The sequence below is a fragment of the Mchenga conophoros genome, linkage group LG3, assembly GCF_057382185.1.
Source record: "Mchenga conophoros isolate Kocher_MC1m ecotype Shallow Benthic linkage group LG3, M_conophoros_male_GT1.1, whole genome shotgun sequence".
Lineage (NCBI taxonomy): Eukaryota > Metazoa > Chordata > Actinopteri > Cichliformes > Cichlidae > Mchenga > Mchenga conophoros.
Window position 1 is genome coordinate 5,653,037 of NC_140528.1, and position 18,275 is coordinate 5,671,311.

The following is an 18,275-nucleotide window of genomic DNA, read 5'->3' on the forward strand; positions in this document are numbered from 1 at the left end:
AGAGGTTTTTTTTTTGCAGTTTATGTAGTTACTATGGACTTAATGCAGACATATTATTAAAATTAGGGCTATAACAGTTGTATTGATGTATAGCAACTTGAAATGCTCCCACAAATGGCTCCACAGCATGTAAAAATATAACAAAAGCTCTGGCGGACTTGGTTCTGTGGTCAGTCTTAAAGGGTGAAGTTAAACTCTGTAATCTTCACTGTGTCACAGAGTTCAGTGAGTCCCGTTATTCACAGTATCAATCAGATCATCAGAGAACAGCTGATCAGCAATCAGTGGTGCCAACAGCGCCTCCTGTGGTGAGAGGATGCAATAATGCAATGTAGCATTTTTCCACTCAACACTTGCAGTCATGGAAACTGTCTGTTGGATCTGTGTGACGTTGCTTTCTTGGTTAGAGTTCCTCACAAATGTCCAGATGATTCTTCTAATGAGGCGTCGACCATGTTTGCAGCTCTTTGGAAGAAAACGTCGCCCTTTGCCATCCTTACTTTTCTTTGACTTCTTCAAATGCAGCTGAACTCCAGCTGGTATTTTCTTGGACTTTGCAGCTGTTTCTGGTCATCAGTTCATTCCTGCAAACCTCTGAAGCTGAACAACAATGATGCTGCATTGCTGGCTGATCCCAAAAGGTTGATTCTGTTCATCTGGACGTTTTCAGAAACGTTTGCTCACTGATCAGGTGACTTCTTCAGTCTCAGCTGACTGCAGCTTTACAAGCTTACAAACAGCACATTTGCACAATGACTGAAAGCAGCAGCACCTGATATATATGATACTAATATAATACATATACATATATAATCCATACTAATGATGAAGGAACTGAGCTCACAGTCCATTGTTCATTCAGTGAACTACTCAGTTTATTTTGGGCCTCAGAAATGCTCACTCTGTTTGTACATCACTGTCAGCAATAGACTCATTCTGCTGTGTGGACAGGAACACATGTGACATCACTTCCTGTTTGTTTGTGACTGAAGAAGTTTACAAGGAATCATTTAGAAGAGTTTCAAACATCAACTGATTGAATCCATGAATCTGAAAACGTGTTTGTGAGTGAAAGAGACAGACATGTACAGACTGAACTATCTGTTCAACAGTCAGAGTGTTTCTGTAACAGGAGACACTCTTTACACTCCACTCAGCACAGGGACACTGAGGAACCAGGAGACCATAAACCCAGGATAAAGAGTTTGAGTGAATGTGGTGTTGAAGGTGTGGAGGTGGATCAGAGTGTCAGAGGAGACTCTGTAGAAGGACAGAGTGCCAGCAGGACAGTCCACATACACTGCTGCTCTGTTAGAGACAGAGGAGGAGGAGGAGGAGGAGGAGGAGGAGGAGATGGATGTTTGTCTCTTATTGTGCCTGACAGACTGAGGACCATCATCAGAGCAGCACAGACTCCAGGACTGATCATTGTATCCAAACACACAGTCAGCACTGTCTCCTTTCCTTCTGATGCTTCTGTAACTCACTGATATATAAACGCTTCCTCTCCACTCGACCTCCCAGTAACAGCGACCAGTCAGACCATTTCTACACAGCAGCTGAGGCCAGTAATCAAATCTGTCTGGATGATCAGGATATGACTGAACCTCCTCCACACGTGTCACCTTCCTGTTGTTGTCAGACAGTTGGAGCCATTTGTTCACTGTGTTTGTGTCGATTGTGAGTTGACAGGAATCTGATGGAGAGAACAAACACAATCCAGCTGCAGTTATTGATCCATCATCTGTTCATTGATTGACACTTTGATGATGACTCCTGACATGATGAAGATGGTTGAATGTGTGCTGCTTTGTTTTCATGAATCCCATTAAAAACACACTTACACTTCCTCAGACCTGGTCTCAACCATCGGACTCCAGCAGGCTCCACCCTGAAAGGAGGAGGGGGGTCAGAGCAGCACAGTCAGCATGCACACATGGACATTACATGGCTCTCACACACACACTGTTACACACTGAGCTCAAAGCTCGGCTCCACTGTTTTATTCAAAGAAATCTACATTTATTTATCAGCACATTTAAAAACAGCTTGAGCCAAAGTGCTGCACAGAGTAGAGAGAAAATAGGAAACATACACAGTAATGACTATAAAGACTGGTCAGGATTGAAAGCTACAGAGTACAAATGTGTTTCCAACCGGCTTTTAAAAATGTCCAGTGTTGGTGACGACCTGATGTGAAGGGCGACTGTTCCAGAGTTTGGCTGCAGCCATCGATAAAGCTCACCTCTGTTTTTACGTCTAGTTCTGGTCAGAAGCTGCTTATCTGCAGACCTGAGGGCTCCACTTGGATTCTTTTGTTAAAGAGAGATAAGATGGAGCCAATCCATTCACAGATTTAAAGACAACCAGATCTGGAAGTGGATTCTACCACGTACTGGTAACCAGTGGAAAAAGCTGGTGATGGGTCGTCTAGCACAGACCCACCGCTGGAACCAGACAATTGATGAGGGAGAGAACTGTGACAGCGCCGTTCCTTCACTTGACCTCAGTCGCTCTCGTCTGCTCCCTCGTAACACTGCTCTTTATTGAGCTTACATGAATATGCACAAGTTCATTATGACGTCTTACACAGGTATGAACAAAGAGTACCAGTCTGTGCATAGTGTAGGTATGTGTGTGTGTGTTCAAGATGTGACCCTGTGACCCCAAAGCTGGTGCTAAGAATCCAGCGGTCCCCCTAACAAAGGGCTCTTATACTTAACCAGACACAGAGTAGGTGTCCTCCTACACCAGGGGTCTCAAACTCGCGGCCGGTGGGCCAATTGCGGCCCGCAGGACGATAGTTTTTGGCCCCACCTTAATATGAAAATGTAATGTTAGTTTGATAATGTATGACACTTTACAGTGTTGTGGGCGGAGCTGAATTAACCCACCAATCAGGGTGGGATATGGATCTCAGGGGACACCAGCCGGGCTTGATGCAAGCAGGGAAACATTTCTCAATGAGTCAAAGTTCCAGCAGCGTTGCCCTGGAGTGTTTCTTTCTTTCCTGTGCCTGGCTGGCTTCCTCCTTTCTATTGGGCAAACGCCGACATTCGCCCCAGCGCGCTGCGTTCACAACACTTCAAAAAAAGTTGTTTTTTTAAGTTGCTGCCCAGCGGGACATTATACGTATATAGATTTATACACACGTCAGTGGGATTTAAAGTTATTTTTCCACAGAGAGAGATCTCATATTAACTCTCACAGTGATGCGTAGGCGGCGGGATAAAAGAAAAGTCATGAACTCAATGCAGCCCAATTTAGTCTGCAGTCACATAGTGACACCTGTTCATCGGCAACAACAGTCCCCGGTAACCCGGACTAATTATAGGGTCGCACCGTAATTTGTGGCTCCATGTTTTTATTTGCATCACTGCGTTTGCATTGCAGCAAACATGAACATTACATATATTTCAATATAATGTAAAAGCAGTCAAAACAACTAACATCAGAAACAGCTGATGTTATTTGTTATATGTCACGGTGTCATTTCCGCTTCTTTCTCCTGTAACAACAGCCCGGCGCCGTGAGCAGTCGCCTTTTTTGCGCTCGCTATCCCTGCACTTTCTACCATCTGCAAACGCCACGGTGTTCGTGTCGTCATGAAAGACATGAACATCGAGCGTAAAAACAAAGGAGACTGCTACCGGCTTTTTATCTGCCGATCGCCGTGCTACGGTTGCAAGAAAAAGAAGCAGAAATGACGTTCTCTACGCGTTGAGACGTTCCCCGTCCGTCGGCTAAACGCTTGATTGAAACTTCAATGCGACAGTGACACCAAGTAGAATTATAAATGTCACATAGCCCCAAACATGTCTTTTTCAAAGCCTGCGGTGAAGAGAAAGGTTGGTGATGAGCACCGACAATTTCAGGAAAAGTGGGAAATGCAATATTTCTTTGTTGAGCACAGGGGCACCCCGACCTGTCTTATTTGCACAGAGAAAGTTGCGCTGCACAAGGAATACAATTTGAAACGTCATTACACAACTAGACATGCTGAGCTGGATGCAAAATACCAGGGAGACGAGAGAGCGAACCGGGTTGCCAGTCTTAAAACAGATCTACTGAGGCAGCAAGATTTCTCCAAGAAAGCAACCAAAGAGAATAATGCAGCAGTCGGAGCCACGTGGTTAGTGAGATGATTGCTAAAGCAGGGAAGCCATTCACAGAAGGTGCATTTGTCTAAAAGTGCATATTGCAGGCTGCAAATATAGTCTGTCCGGGAAAGAAAGGTCAGTTTAGCAACATCAGCCTTTCTGCCAACACCGCAGCAGATCGCATTTCTGACCTGTCAAGTGACATTTATGACCAACTGTGTGAGAAAGCCAAATGTTTCAGTGTATACTCAGTCGCTCTTGATGAGACCACAGACATCACCGACACTGCCCAGCTCCCAATGTATGTCCGTGGTGTTGATGACAGTTTTGAAGTGATGGAGGAGCTGCTCACAGTAATTCCAATGCATGGCCAGACCACCGCTCAGCAGATATTTACAAGCTGTGTGATGCCATTGAGAATGTTGGTTTGCCATGGAAGAGGTTTGTTGGAATAACAACAGATGGAGCGCCATCAATGACAGGGAGGAAACATGGACTGGTGGCACAAAACAAACTGGAAGAGGAAGGCGTGGAGGAGGCCATTGCTCTGCACTGCATCATCCATCAGCAGGTCCTTTGCAGCAAATGCCTGAAGTTTGACAATGTGATGTCTATTGTTGTGAAATGCATCAACCAAATCAGATCCAGGGGCTTAAAGCACCGAAGGTTCTGAGCTTTTTTAGAGGAAATGGAGTCAGAATATGGGGATGTGCTCGACTTCACTGAGGTACGTTGGCTCAGCAGGGGAAATGTATTAAAGAGACTTTTTGAGTTGAGAGCAGAAGTGAAGCCTTCATGGAGAAGGATGGAGTTAGTGTTCCTGTGCTAACTGATCCCAAATGGCTCATGGACTCAGCTTTTCTTGTTGATATGACACATGAGCTTAATGTACTGAACAAGACGTTACAAGGCCAGGGGCAACTTGTCAGTGCTGCCTATGACAACGTGAGAGCATTCTCCACAAAACTGGCGCTCTGGAAAGCTCAGCTCTCTCAGACAAACCTTTGCCATTTCCCAGCATGCAAGGCTCTCGTGGATGCAGGCACACCATTCAGTGCTGACGAGTATGTTGATGTCATTTTGATGCTACAGGAGGAATTTGATCACAGATTTGCCGACTTCAAGACACACAGAGCCACCTTTCACATTTTTGCGGACCCCTTCTCCTTTGATGTGCAAGATGCCCCTTCTGTGCTTCAAATGGAGCTCATTGAGCTGCAGTGCAACTCTGAACTCAAAGCAAAGTTCAGGGAGGTGAGTGGAAAAGCAGACAAGCTTGGACAATTTTTGAGAGACTTGAGCCCTAGTTTCCCTCGGCTTTCCCGAATGTTCAAGCGGACCATGTGCCTTTTTGGTAGCACATACTTGTGCCAAAAGCTCTTCTCCACTTTGAACTTCAATAAGTCCAAGTACAGGTCCAGACTTACGGATGATCATCTTCAAGACATACTGAGGGTCGCAACTGCTTCCTCCCTCAGGCCAAATCTGGCTCGGCTATGCGAGAGGAAACGCTGCCAGGTCTCTAGCAGCAAGGAGTAGGCAAGAGAAGCCATGTTCAGAAGAACAGTTCATTTTCTACAGTGTTCCATTCATGTTCAGAAGAAGGTTATAGAACTGTTAATACAGACATTTCAATCTAAATACAGCAGATATAGAAGACTGAAAAAACCACAAGTTCACTGCCTTTCTTGTGGAAAACCTAATGCGGCCCAGCCTCACCCAGACTCTGCCTGCAGCGGCCCCCAGCTAAATTGAGTTTGAGACCCCTGTCCTACACCATAAATCAGTAAGAGAGGGTACGACCTCTCTCATGGCCCCAAGTGGTGTGTGCATGCCAGAGCACTCTGGAAGGCACACAGAGTCTTTACACACTACTAAGGATCGAACCTCTATCATCATCCAATCGATTATAAAACTAAGCATGTATGAGTAAATATTTTTAAGCATATCCCATATGGAAAAGACTAAAAACTTATATGATGAAAGTCATACTCACGAAAGTGGCCACTTTCTCATTACTTTCATATATTGTTTTAGTAAGTATCGAAAACATACAAGTTTCATTATATAATTTTTCAAGGGATCTTATATCTGTTTTCACTCTTGTATGCTTTTCATACAAGTTTCACACAAGACAGATACAAACTTTATAAGATTTATATATCTTTTCCATATGGGAAATGACAATCAACAATATAAAGCTTACAGCTGGTTTTAATAACAACATTTATTTGTTTCTCAAATGAGAAAGAGCTATCGAGAAACACTCCTAAATCTTGAGTTCTTAACTTTTCCAGTGGGCCAAATTCAACATTATCTGCTAATGCTAAATAGGCTGCCGTTATTAACTAATGCTAATTGGATGTGAATTAGCATTATGCACTAATGCTAACACTTACTTTTTAACAATGTGAGTAGCTAATGCTAACACTATTTCCCTTAACTTTATAACAATGTGAACGGCTAATGCTAACACTCTTTTCCCTAGCAATACAACATCTGAGCTGCTAATGCTGAGTAGGTCGCCATTAGCACCTACGTCTAATTAAAGGCAAATACGCATTAGAACCTAATGCTCATATCGTTTTCCTTTGCTTTATAACAATGTGAGCAGCTACTGCTAAATAGCATTAGCTAATAACAGCAGTCTAATTTAATGTAAGTTAGCCTCATTTGCATTATAACGATGTGAGGAGTTAATGCTAAGTATGCTGCCATTAGCAGCTAATTCTAATTAGGGGTGAATAATTATTACCAGCTAATGCTAATATCGTTTTCTCTTCCCTTTTAACAATGTGAGCAGCTAGTGCTGGGTAGGCTGGTGTTAGCAGCTAATACTAAAGCTAAAGCTAATTTGATGTGAATTAGCATTACATTAGTGAGGAGTTAATGCTAAGTAGACTTCCATTACAGGTAATGCTAATTTTAGGTATTTAGGAATTGGCAGCTAATGCTAATACCATATTTTCTTGCATTATAACAATGTGACCAGCTAATGCTAAGTAGGTTGCCGTTATTAGCTAATACTAATTTGAGGTGAATTAGCATTATCCGCTTATGCTAACAATGTTTTTTCTTACTTTTTAACAATATGAGTAGCTAATCTGAACATTTTTTTTTATTTAATTTTAACTTTTCCCCTGCGATGTGAAGAGGTAATGCTAAATAGCACGCCATTAGTGGCTAATTCTAATTTTAGATGAAAAAGCATTAAAAGCTAATGCTAATACCATATTTTCTTGATTTATATCAATATCAGTAGCTAATGCTAGGTATGTAGCCATCATTAGCTAATGCTAATTTAGGTGAATTAGCATCATCCGCTTATGCTAACAATGTGTTTTTTTACTTTTTAACAATACGCCATTAGTGGCCAATTCTAATGTTAGATGAGAAAGCATTAACAGCTAATGCTCATACTGTTTGCTTTGTAAGAATGACAGCAGCTAATGATACGAAGTCTACCGTTGTTAACTAATGTTAATTTGATGTGAATTAGCATTATCCGATAATGGTAACTCTTTTCCCCTGCATTACAACGACGTCAGGAGTTAATGCTAAGTAGGCTGCCATTAGGGGCTAACTCTAATTAGGGGTGAACAATTATTAGCAGCTAATGCTAATACCGTTTTCTCTTTCCTTATAACAACTTGAGCAGCTAATGCTAATTTGATGTGAATTAGCATTATATTAGTGAGCAGTTATTGCTAAGTAGGCTACCATTAGCAGCTAAAGCTAATTTGAGGTGAATAAGCATTAGTAGCTAACGCTAATACCCTTTTCTCTTGTGTTATAATGATGTGAAATGTTAATATTGTTCTCAAACAACAGAATGAGAATGAAATATTGATTCTAACAGGGCCCATAAACAGTATTAGCTTAGCAGCATTAGCTTATCAGAGTTTCCATCATGGTCACATAAATCCTTAGCAGAGCAAAGTGGCCTACTTAGCAATAGCTGCTCAAGTTGTAGAAAGCAAGGGAAAACAGTAATAGCATTAGCTGCTAAATGTGCACTTGAGAACAAATTTATTGTTAATTCAGCTGTGAATGTAGAGTTTGTCATTATTTAAGCTTCCATTTCCAAATGTTAGCTGCTCCTGTCTGCCTCTTTGTCACAAACACAGACTGAAATGATTCACAGCCTTGTTTCATCCTTCTGTCACTGTGGACATACAGCATGGGAAACATACACATGGCTGACACTTTATTAGGTACACTGGTATCTATCTCAGGTACACCTGTGACCTAAATGTTCCTGCAACCAGACTCCTTGGAGACCCCTACATAAATATCCATGAACTATCCAGCTAGACTAGTGTGTCTGTCCCTGAAAATATTCCTGCATGTGTGATTGTTCATGTCTCATCTGCAGGAAACAAACAGGAAGTGAGTGAAGGACACAGGAAATGTTTCCAGCTCTTCCTCCTCTATCAGACATTCTCTCCATACCTGAGAGTGTCCAGTCTCCAGCCTGGATCCTTCAGTCCAGCCGACAGCAGCTTCATTCCTGAGGGACCTGGATGATTGTAGCTCAGGTCCAGCTGTCTCAGATGGGAGGGGTTGGAGCTCAGAGCTGAGGCCAGAGAAGTACAGCCTTCCTCTGTGATCAGACAGCCTGACAGACTGCAGACACACAAAACAACAATCAATCTGTCAACAATCGTTTTCTCTTTGTCACAATAACATCTATCCATCCATACATCCATTCAATGTAACTTTATTTACAAGTGACAATACCCAACAGACAACAACAGTCATCTGAAGCTGTTTAACAGTGTAAGGTAACCGCCTCCACTGTGAGCAGCACTTGGTGATGGTGGGAAGAAGAACTCCCTTTGACACAAAGATCCTCCCAGTGAAAACAGGCTCCAGGAGGAGCATCTACCATGACTGGTTGCAGGGTGAGGGGAAAGAGAAGAACATGAACATCAAGAATGCAGCGAGTGGTAAAATAATAATAATAATAATGGATTGGATTTATATAGCGCTTTTCAAGGCACCCAAAGCGCTTTACAATGCCACTATTCAGTCACTCTCACATTCATACACTGGTGGAGGCAGCTACGGTTGTAGCCACAGCTGCCCTGGGGCAGACTGACAGAAGCGAGGCTGCCATATCGCGCCATCGGCCCCTCTGGCCAACACCAGTAGGCAAGTAGGGTAAAGCCCAAGGACACAACGACCAGGACAGAGAGCCCAGGGATCGAACCGGTGACCTTCCGGTTACAGATGCGATTCCCAACCCCCTGAGCCACGGTCGCCCTAAATAAAGATTTGACCTCAGTGTGCTCAGTGTTCCTGTCTATTCCTAACATATTCCTAACACGATAGCTGCACTTTAGAGCTCTAAAACTGGAACTGACACATAAAAATACTGAGAACACAGACTAGCAGCCACTGCATGGCCTCGAGTACGTATGTGGTGCGTTCAAAGAGCATCAGCATAGACATGGTGGGTTCAACAATATAGGACATAACAATTTCTATGGCGAAAATACTATCAATGAATGAGCCATAACATTTTAGCCATGTAAACATGTTATCAGTGGGCTTTCCAACAACTTGCATTGATCATTAAAGGATAAAATACGTGAGTCGAGGTCACTACGAGCCATGCGAGGGTCAAACATGGCAGAGAACCTTCCAGCAGCATCTTGGTTTATAATCCGCCTTTGGATCATCAGTTTAGGAGATGAAGGATCCAAGTAAAATAACAAGTTAAAAAATATGCAGCTATGGTCACTCACATGGACATCCTCCACACATACATCATGTATATTTAAACCCAGGGAGAAAACAAGATCCAGTGTGTGACCTTTTGTATGTGTGGGGCCAGAAACATGCTGCCTAAAGTTAAAAGACTCAGTGACAGTGATGAGCTCAGCAGCAGTGTTACAGGATGCTTCATCAATATGACGGCTCAAATCTCCCAACCTTCTCCAATGAAATGATGGATGTCAGAAGGTCGTTAAATTCAGTTAGAAAGACCCCATCAGGTAGAATAAAATACAATAACTGGTTTTTAGAGAACTGACCATCATCTGTGACTCAAATGCAGAAAAGGAGTCCGAGGTCATCAGACTGCATGTGAATCTGTCCTGGTAAACAACAGCGAGTCCTCCACCACGTCCTAAAAGACGCGGAGTTCAGATGACGGAGCAGCCAGCCGGGCAGATTTCATTCAAGTGGACATAATCAATGTTCCCTCTAAGCTGCGCACGGGTGCAATCCGCTGACACGCTCTCTGCACACAGAGTATCTGCATTGCGCACAAAAAGATATCTAACAGGCTGTGAGGCTCCTGAACTCTCTGCCCCCCTCTCACGGACAATAACCATATCCAACTTCTTAATAGCAATGAACTGGTCTGCATTGGTGCATCATATCTTTATTCTCTTCCCCCTCCTGCCCCCCCCCCCCTCCTTCTTAAATAGATAACTATCATATCTGATATCATATCTCACAGTACAATAATATTGAATGGGTTGCATTGTTGTACTTTGTCATGTTTCTCAGGTCTTTGTCTGATTTTCTACGAACATTACTTGTCATGTTCTCATGTTGTTGCTAAGGATTGTCTTATTGCATTGGAGTCACACTGGGTTAAATATGTACACTTGGGTTTTAAGGGGTATTTATTATTTTCTTCTTTTTTTTTTGGGTTGTATGGAAGCCCCAAACGCAATTTCATTGTTCTTGACAATGACAATAAATAAATAAATACTAAATACTAACCTGAATTGAAATTAAAATAAATACGTTAACAATTCTGCTTTGCAGTGTTAGTCAGTGACTGGCTGCTCCAGTATTTAGAACGATGCCGCCTTATCCCATAGTCCAGCCAATGATTCACATTCGTATATACGCAGCTAATCAACGTCGCTGACGGGCTATGACAGCGTCCTCATGTGCCGACACCGGTGTTTTGGTTGATGTAGAGTGAAGCCACGTTAATGACAACGTGATCCAGTGATCCAAGGGACCGCTCAGGGAGTTTGTGTGTTCGCTCAGACACATGAAACATTAGAGGGAACATTGGACATAATTCTTATTTTGCTGCCACGTCTCAGTCAGACACATGAAATCTAGAGACTCTTTAATAAAGAGATCGCTTAGAATAAATGATTTGTTTGTTATGGAGCGAACGTTAAGCGGGGCCAACCGAGTTGATGACGGTCGATCTGCAAAATCAACAGCTGACTGCAGCGGCACTTGAAATAAAGACAATGCAGACCTGTGGACCTGCTGGGCAGGGCAGCGACTCCAGAGCTGGGGGAAGCAATGATCGATGAGCAGACATAGCTGTTATCAATAAAAACAGTGAACGTTTGACGGACACACCGTGAGAAAAACTGCTTCTGAGCCACAGAGCCCAGGTCCCAGTCACCGGCGTAACATATTAACTAAATGTCAGGAGAGGAAGTGGACGCAGGCACCAGGATTCTCCCCACAGCCAAGAAGCTAGCCTCTGGTAGCTTCTCAGTTTCACCTGGACGTCGGCCCTCGTTCCCCTTTTCCATCTCTCGAGGGTGAAAGTCCTGCGGGTTGTGAAGAGTAGCACACCAGGGGAGGAAGAGTTTTTCCTGTTCAGCTGTTACAGTAGCTCTCCACTGAATCTTTGATGTTAAACCCTTTAAGACCTACCATAGAACCAAGTCTGCCAGAGCTTATCTTTAGATTTTTACATGCTGTAGTGCAGACCTTCCCAAACTGTGGTGCCCGCCCCCTAGGGGGGGCGCAGAGCCATGGCAGGGGGGGCGCGGTATGAAAAGGGGGGGGAACAAAACGCTTGAACACTGCTAGCACGGCGCCCACAGAAACGCAAAGCAGGAGATGAAGCATCGCTGAATATGTTTCCAAACCAACTTCATTCTAAGCCAAAGACTAGAAAATATGGTGAAGCAAATCTGCCCTTTGGCTTCACCTGCACAGGTGCTGAGGTAGGTCCCTGCGTCGGGAGCAGCGCTGGGCTCTTCCAATCATGGACAAACAGGATCCCACATTCTTAATTTTTAGTTCACAAACACTTGTTGTAGTGACTAACTACTCCTGACATGTTGGAGATGTTTGCTCTTTATAGAGTAAAGTTACAGCGGGATACAAATAACATCAGGCTGATCCTGCCACGATTTGTTCCCTCGATTCAAATCACAGACAAACAGGATCCCACAGCTGTTTATGTTTTTGAACCCATTTTGCACAGAGAGGCATTTTTTGAAAATGTATTGACAGCAATGTTGATTAGTATTACAGAAGAAGAAAAAACAACTACCCGTGACGCCTTTGTAAATGGAGGGACAGTAACTGCGTGTGAAACCTGCAGATACTCAGAGTAACAGTATTTTGTCTCTGTCTGCCATTCTGCAATTCATCTCACATAAACAATAACGTGACGTGAAAAAAGGCGCAACCTTTGACGTTGCCAGATGAACTCTGTATTCCTCGTCCGCAAAAAAGGAGTTTTAAAAAAATCTCAGTTTTTGGTGATTTGAAACACTGTTTGGATGAAACAGCTGCGTTTTCAAAAATACCAGTGTAGGTGCGGACGTAGCGTAAAAGATTTAGTAGTTTATTTTCTTACTACCTGTAATTTATTGCAGATTACTTGTATTTGCTTAATTGTTTACTAAATGTTAGAGGTGTGAAATAAACCGCAATGGAGCAAAATATGGGCGTGTGTGGTTGGAGGATGTGTTAGTGCGTGTGCGTGCTGTTCACGCGCCGGGGGGGAGGCGAACGTTTTTCGTGTAAAACAAAGGGGGGCCCAGCAAAAAAAGTTTGGGAACCACTGCTGTAGTGCCATTTTGGGGAGCAGTTCAAGTTGCTATACATCAATACAACCGTTATAGCCCAAATTTTAATAATATGTATGCATTAAGTCCATAGTAACTACATATACATATATACATATACAGCAAAAAGTGCAATAAACTAGAACAAATTGAAAATTGTTTTGTTTTGTATTTTTACATATATTTGTAGTTAGAGAAATTTAAGAGGTTTATCCCTCAAAACGGAAGAACTAAAAAAGTTGCACAAAATAGTTTCCAACCACAGGAAATGTAATTTGAGTGTATCCATAGTTGTATTTTTGAGATACACCAAATTGTATATACTGCATGAAAAACTAAAATAAATACTACCATGTGAATTTGCAAGAAAAACTTCAGTGCATCAAAATAAACTATTTCCAACTGTGTAATTTGAGTTCTAAGCCTCCCAGAAACTATACTGAAAGGGTAAACTCAAACATGACTTTTAAAAACACCAGTGTAGGCTTCAAGGTAAAAACAAACAAACAAACAAACAACTAGAATTTTCGCAAAAACGACGTCACTTCAGGTTTCGGGCAGGTAATGGCGGACATACGATAGTTTGGGCTGACATCTATTCCAACGTAGGAAGTGCTATGAACATCTGATCGGATTGGCAAAGCGTGTTTCTGGAATATTACTTTTTTGTTGCTGCAAGTGCTTTTCATGCAACTTTTGCAAAGCTATGTGTGGAAGGAAACGGTGACCTAGGATAAGCTGGATACATAAGATGTAAGTACAACTCCGGTTTCACATGCAAAATTAAAAATTATTGCACTAGCTTGTGTGGTTGCCGATCTACAGGCATTTAAAAATAGTTACGCAAAACTGAGCGTTCCCACTCTGACCGGCCTTAAAGGGTTAACAGTATCTCCCAATCATAATTTAAAGCAGCAGAAATTAAGTCAGAACTCAAAAGAGCAAAAATGACATTACAAAAAATGATTGACGACAGTGAAAAACTACATTGTTGCCTCCAGCAAGCTGCAGCGGCGGCAAAGCCAAACACAGGCGCCATCTTGTTTGACAGAAGAACGTAGCACACAGCAGCTACAAGCATAGAGTGCACCACTATTGTTCAAATGGAAGAAATAGAAAACACTCAATAAATCCTTCCACAGCTGAAACTAATGTAGACAATGTCAGGGGAGGAAGTCAAACTGAACTTATGACACCAAGCACGATAACTACCAAAATAATGCAGGAAAAGTAAACTAAGAAACCCTAAAGCAACTAAACAGAGCAGCTAGCAATAAACAAGAAGTGTAAACTATAAAAACATAGAAGCTAAATGCTAACATGGCTAACACTATCATCACTGTATGTAGCCCGACTCTTCTCACAGCAACATACAACTGTCATGGCTAGACATCTCACTGATTGGCTCATGTTAGCTTGTGAAAATATAACGTCCCAGCAGTACTAGCTGTTTTATATACTGTTTAAAATAAGCGAAATGTGCTTATAATGTGTAAATAAAGGCTGAAGCAGCTAGCACTGTTAGCATCAGCACCAAGCCCTGTTACATTTGTACACTGTTAGAGCAATGGCTCCAATCTACAGCCTTTAAAATAATGATTAAAATGCTGTGATTGCAGCCATTCCCCAACTCTCTGTGAATGGTTCTCATGGCTATTGATCAGTGGGCTTTGATCAGTGGGCTTTGATCAGTGGGCTTTGATCAGTGGTCATGAGAATTTGCATAATTATGATTAAGGAACTGACCTCCCAGCCCATTGTTCCTTCAGTGGGCTGGTTTCAGTCATTATGCAAATGTACTGTTTATAAGATTGAAACCTGCAGTCAGCCGAGATTGAAGAAGTCACCTGGATGATGATGAAACATTTCTCCCACAAAACGCTACGTCCAGATGAACAGAATCAACTTTTGGAGATTTACTTACCTGGATGATTATTGGTTATTGGTAACTTTATTGTCCCTAATGGGAAATTGATTTGCAGTATGTCCGTACAAACAAACAAACAAACAGGCAACCAACACATCACATACACACTCCAAAATAATATAATATAATATAAGCCTGAGAAAACAACCTAGATTTTTCATCAAAAAAGTACAATGTGCAATGGCAACAACACATATGGTTCAGTGTTATTAACTATGATAATAGCAGTAGGTACAAAAGACAATCTATGTCTCTTTGTCTTCACTGCAGGCACTTTATAACGACGACCTGATGGAAGCAGTTGAAAATCATTAAAGAGAGGATGATCTGAACACAACATGACAGAGGTCGCCTTCCTCAGCACCTGCCTGTTATAAAAGTCCACAAGCTGGACCTGAGACCTCCCTGAAATCTTACCAGCCACTTTAACCAGGTTGTTAAGTCTGGTCTTATTATTCAGAGACATATTACCGTACCAAGCAATGATACAGAAAGTTAAAACAGATTCAATAAAACTTTTATAAAAAACGAGTCATCATTGCAGATGAAACATTGAAACCTCTCAACCTCCTTAAAAAGTCTTTGTTGAACCTTTTTCACTGTAGCAGCAAGATGTGACTCAAAGCACAGAGCTTTATCAAGAACAACCCCCAAATACTTATAACTGTCCACCAGTTCAATGGCTGCACATTTACCACTGTTAGCGCAGGATGAGGGGATGTCTCCCTGAAGTCAATAACCATGTCCTTGGTTTTCAAGGTGCTGATCATTAAGAAGGACTGATCACACCACGAAACAAACTCATCCACAACAGGCCCATGGGAATCCTCTTCACCATGAAGGAGGCTTACAATGACTGTGTCATCTGCGTATTTAATGAAATGCCTGTTGGCCTGTGTACTGCGACAGTCATTAGTGTACAAAATATACAGTAGAGGAGAGAGACAACAACCTTGCGGTGAGCCAGTGGAAGAGTTCAGCTGTTTGGAAAAACAGCCGTTCACTCTCACACACTGAGATCTGTCAGTTAAAAAGTCTAAAATCCAACCAACGAGATTAAGATCAAGTGTAAACTGGTTAAGAAGTTTATCAGCTAAAAGATGTGGCTGGATAGTATTAAAAGCTGAAGAAAAATCAATAAATAAGAGCTGAGCATGAGCTTTGGCGCCATCAAGATGGCGATAAAGGAAGTTCAACAGAGTGACCACTGCATCATCAACACGTCTACGAGGCCTGTATGCAAATTGTAGAGGGTCTATAAGCTTCTCTACTTGCTAACTGAGAGTCTGAACTAAAACCAGGAAGACTTATCTTATTACAGTCACTGTAACGGTGACCAGTCATGTGTTTCATGCCTGCCCAGGCCACCCTTAAGTTATTGCTACCCATCTCCGCCTCTACCTTATCCTTGTATTTTACTTTGGCTTTTTTAATTTCTGATCTGATCTCCTTCCTAATTTCTCTAACTTTCAAGATATTCCCTTCAATAAAAGCTTTTTTCCTTTCATGAATCAGCCTCATAAGACCTTTTGAAGACCATGGTTTGTTATTAGGAAAAAAATGGAGATGGTGTCAGTCGCATTCTTAGGATTCGCTTTAGGGTGGATGTAAACAATGGTGACGTTGATCTGTGGGAATTCCCTCGGCAGATAAAACGGCCTCAAAGACACAGAGAGGAGCTCAATGTCAGGCAGACACACTTGTCTACGAACGGTCACATTTTTACACCATTTCTGATTTATATACAAACACACTCCTCCTTGAGATTTCTGGGTAGCTCCGGGGTCTCGATCCAAACGTATGGGAAACCCGAAGCCATTAAGTTCCAGAGAACAATCAGGGTCAGAGTCCTTGAGCCAAGTCTCTGTGAATGCCATTAGACATGTATCCCTGTAGCCACGCAAGTGTGCGACATTCAAATGCAGTTCATCCAATTTACTCCTCAGAGACTGCACATTAGCCAGGATTATTGATGGTAAAGGAATGACTCCAAACAACCGTCAGGATTGCCAATAAAATCATGCGAAATAAAAAACCCATCTTCGTTAAAAGAAGTTCCACAAAGCACAAGCCGATGCTATAGAATTTCCTCAGGCAAAAAAATATATATATAAAGGAATAAAAGAATGAAATAAAATAAGTTAAAACACTGACACTGACAGAGAGAGACAACCTGCTGGTCGCCACAAGAGCAGCGCCCCTCTTTCTAGTCTAGTCTAGACTGAGAATGCATCAAGACCACTCACTCACCCTTCCCTCCTGCCTCTCAGCTGCTGAAACTCACAGTTTGTTACCACGGAAGAGTCACTCCTTCATCTGAGATGAAGCCTGATAGTCTGACTGATGCAATATAACATTCAGTCTACACTTTGTTTTTGTGCAAAGATGATAAAGAGGAAATACTAATAACATAAACAAAAATAAATGTCCAATTTAGAAATCTTATTCTTTTTTGCTCTATAAAATAGTTGTTTTTATTTTTCAGTCACTCATCGTAGCAGTAGGATTTACATGAAAATAAAAACAAATTAAGTTTGAGAGAAAAAGTACATTTTTGGCACTCTCTGGGCAACTGACTCAGAGACTCAAATGACTTAAAAAACCCGATTCATTTTGGTGAGTGACTCATTTAAACTCGATTCGGTAAAAAGAATCAAATTTACCATCACTAATACAAATCCCTTTGGAGAAAACAGCTTTAAAACATGTATTGTTAAATTCCAGATGTTTCTTTGCAAGGAAAACTCAGACACTGAAACAATACCACCAGTAACCTCCTACATATGGAAACGTGGTGTCATTAAAGACATAATAATTTCATTAATACCCAATATCCAGCAAAATATGTAATTTGAACATTTTGTTCCTAACGAAATCAAATGTATATATTGTAGAAGATTAGCCAAATTTATGTAAAATGACCAGTACATGAATTAAAAAAATAAATAAATAAACAAAATCGTATGACTGTGACAAATTTTACACAGTAATTCAGTCTAATAATCCACTCAAATATAAATATAAGTTTAGCTAAAAGCTCTATAGATAAGTCAATCAATAATATAATTCACATTTTAAATGATCATATGTGTTAACGTTTGAATCCTGACCTGAGAGTTTCCACTGCACACTGTGAACTCTTTAGTCCACCAGACAGAAGCTTCACTCCTGAATCCTGCAGGTCAGAGTTACTCAGGTCCAGCTCTCTCAGACTGGAGGACTGGGAGCTGAGGACTGAGCACAGAGCTTCACAGCTTCTCTCTGACAGGTTACAGCCACCCAGTCTGAAAAACAAAAGATAATCTATAATACTTATGTAAAGTTTGTTATTATATTACATGCCATCTTTTTATTTTTGATGAAACCTTAACATACTAAGATACAACATCATATGGATGAACTTGAATAAAATGTTTTTTTTTTAATTATATCTTTATTTGGATTGGACAAGTG

The 18,275-nt window shown here is 41.6% G+C and overlaps 1 protein-coding gene across 1 annotated transcript in view; it reads right to left on the reverse strand.

The window, feature by feature from the left end:
* Positions 1 to 585: 585 nt before the first annotated feature.
* Positions 586 to 18,275, reverse strand: part of LOC146577080 (NACHT, LRR and PYD domains-containing protein 3-like) — a 35,807-nt gene continuing 18,117 nt past the window's right edge. Inside the window, exons 10-13 of the mRNA XM_085268111.1 lie at positions 17,933 to 18,106; positions 8,553 to 8,726; positions 1,845 to 1,891; positions 586 to 1,696 (exon numbers count right to left, since the gene is read on the reverse strand). Coding sequence (XP_085124237.1) covers positions 1,143 to 1,696; positions 1,845 to 1,891; positions 8,553 to 8,726; positions 17,933 to 18,106 — 949 coding nt within the window. The 3' untranslated portion in view covers positions 586 to 1,142. The remainder of the gene's footprint in view (positions 1,697 to 1,844; positions 1,892 to 8,552; positions 8,727 to 17,932; positions 18,107 to 18,275) is intronic.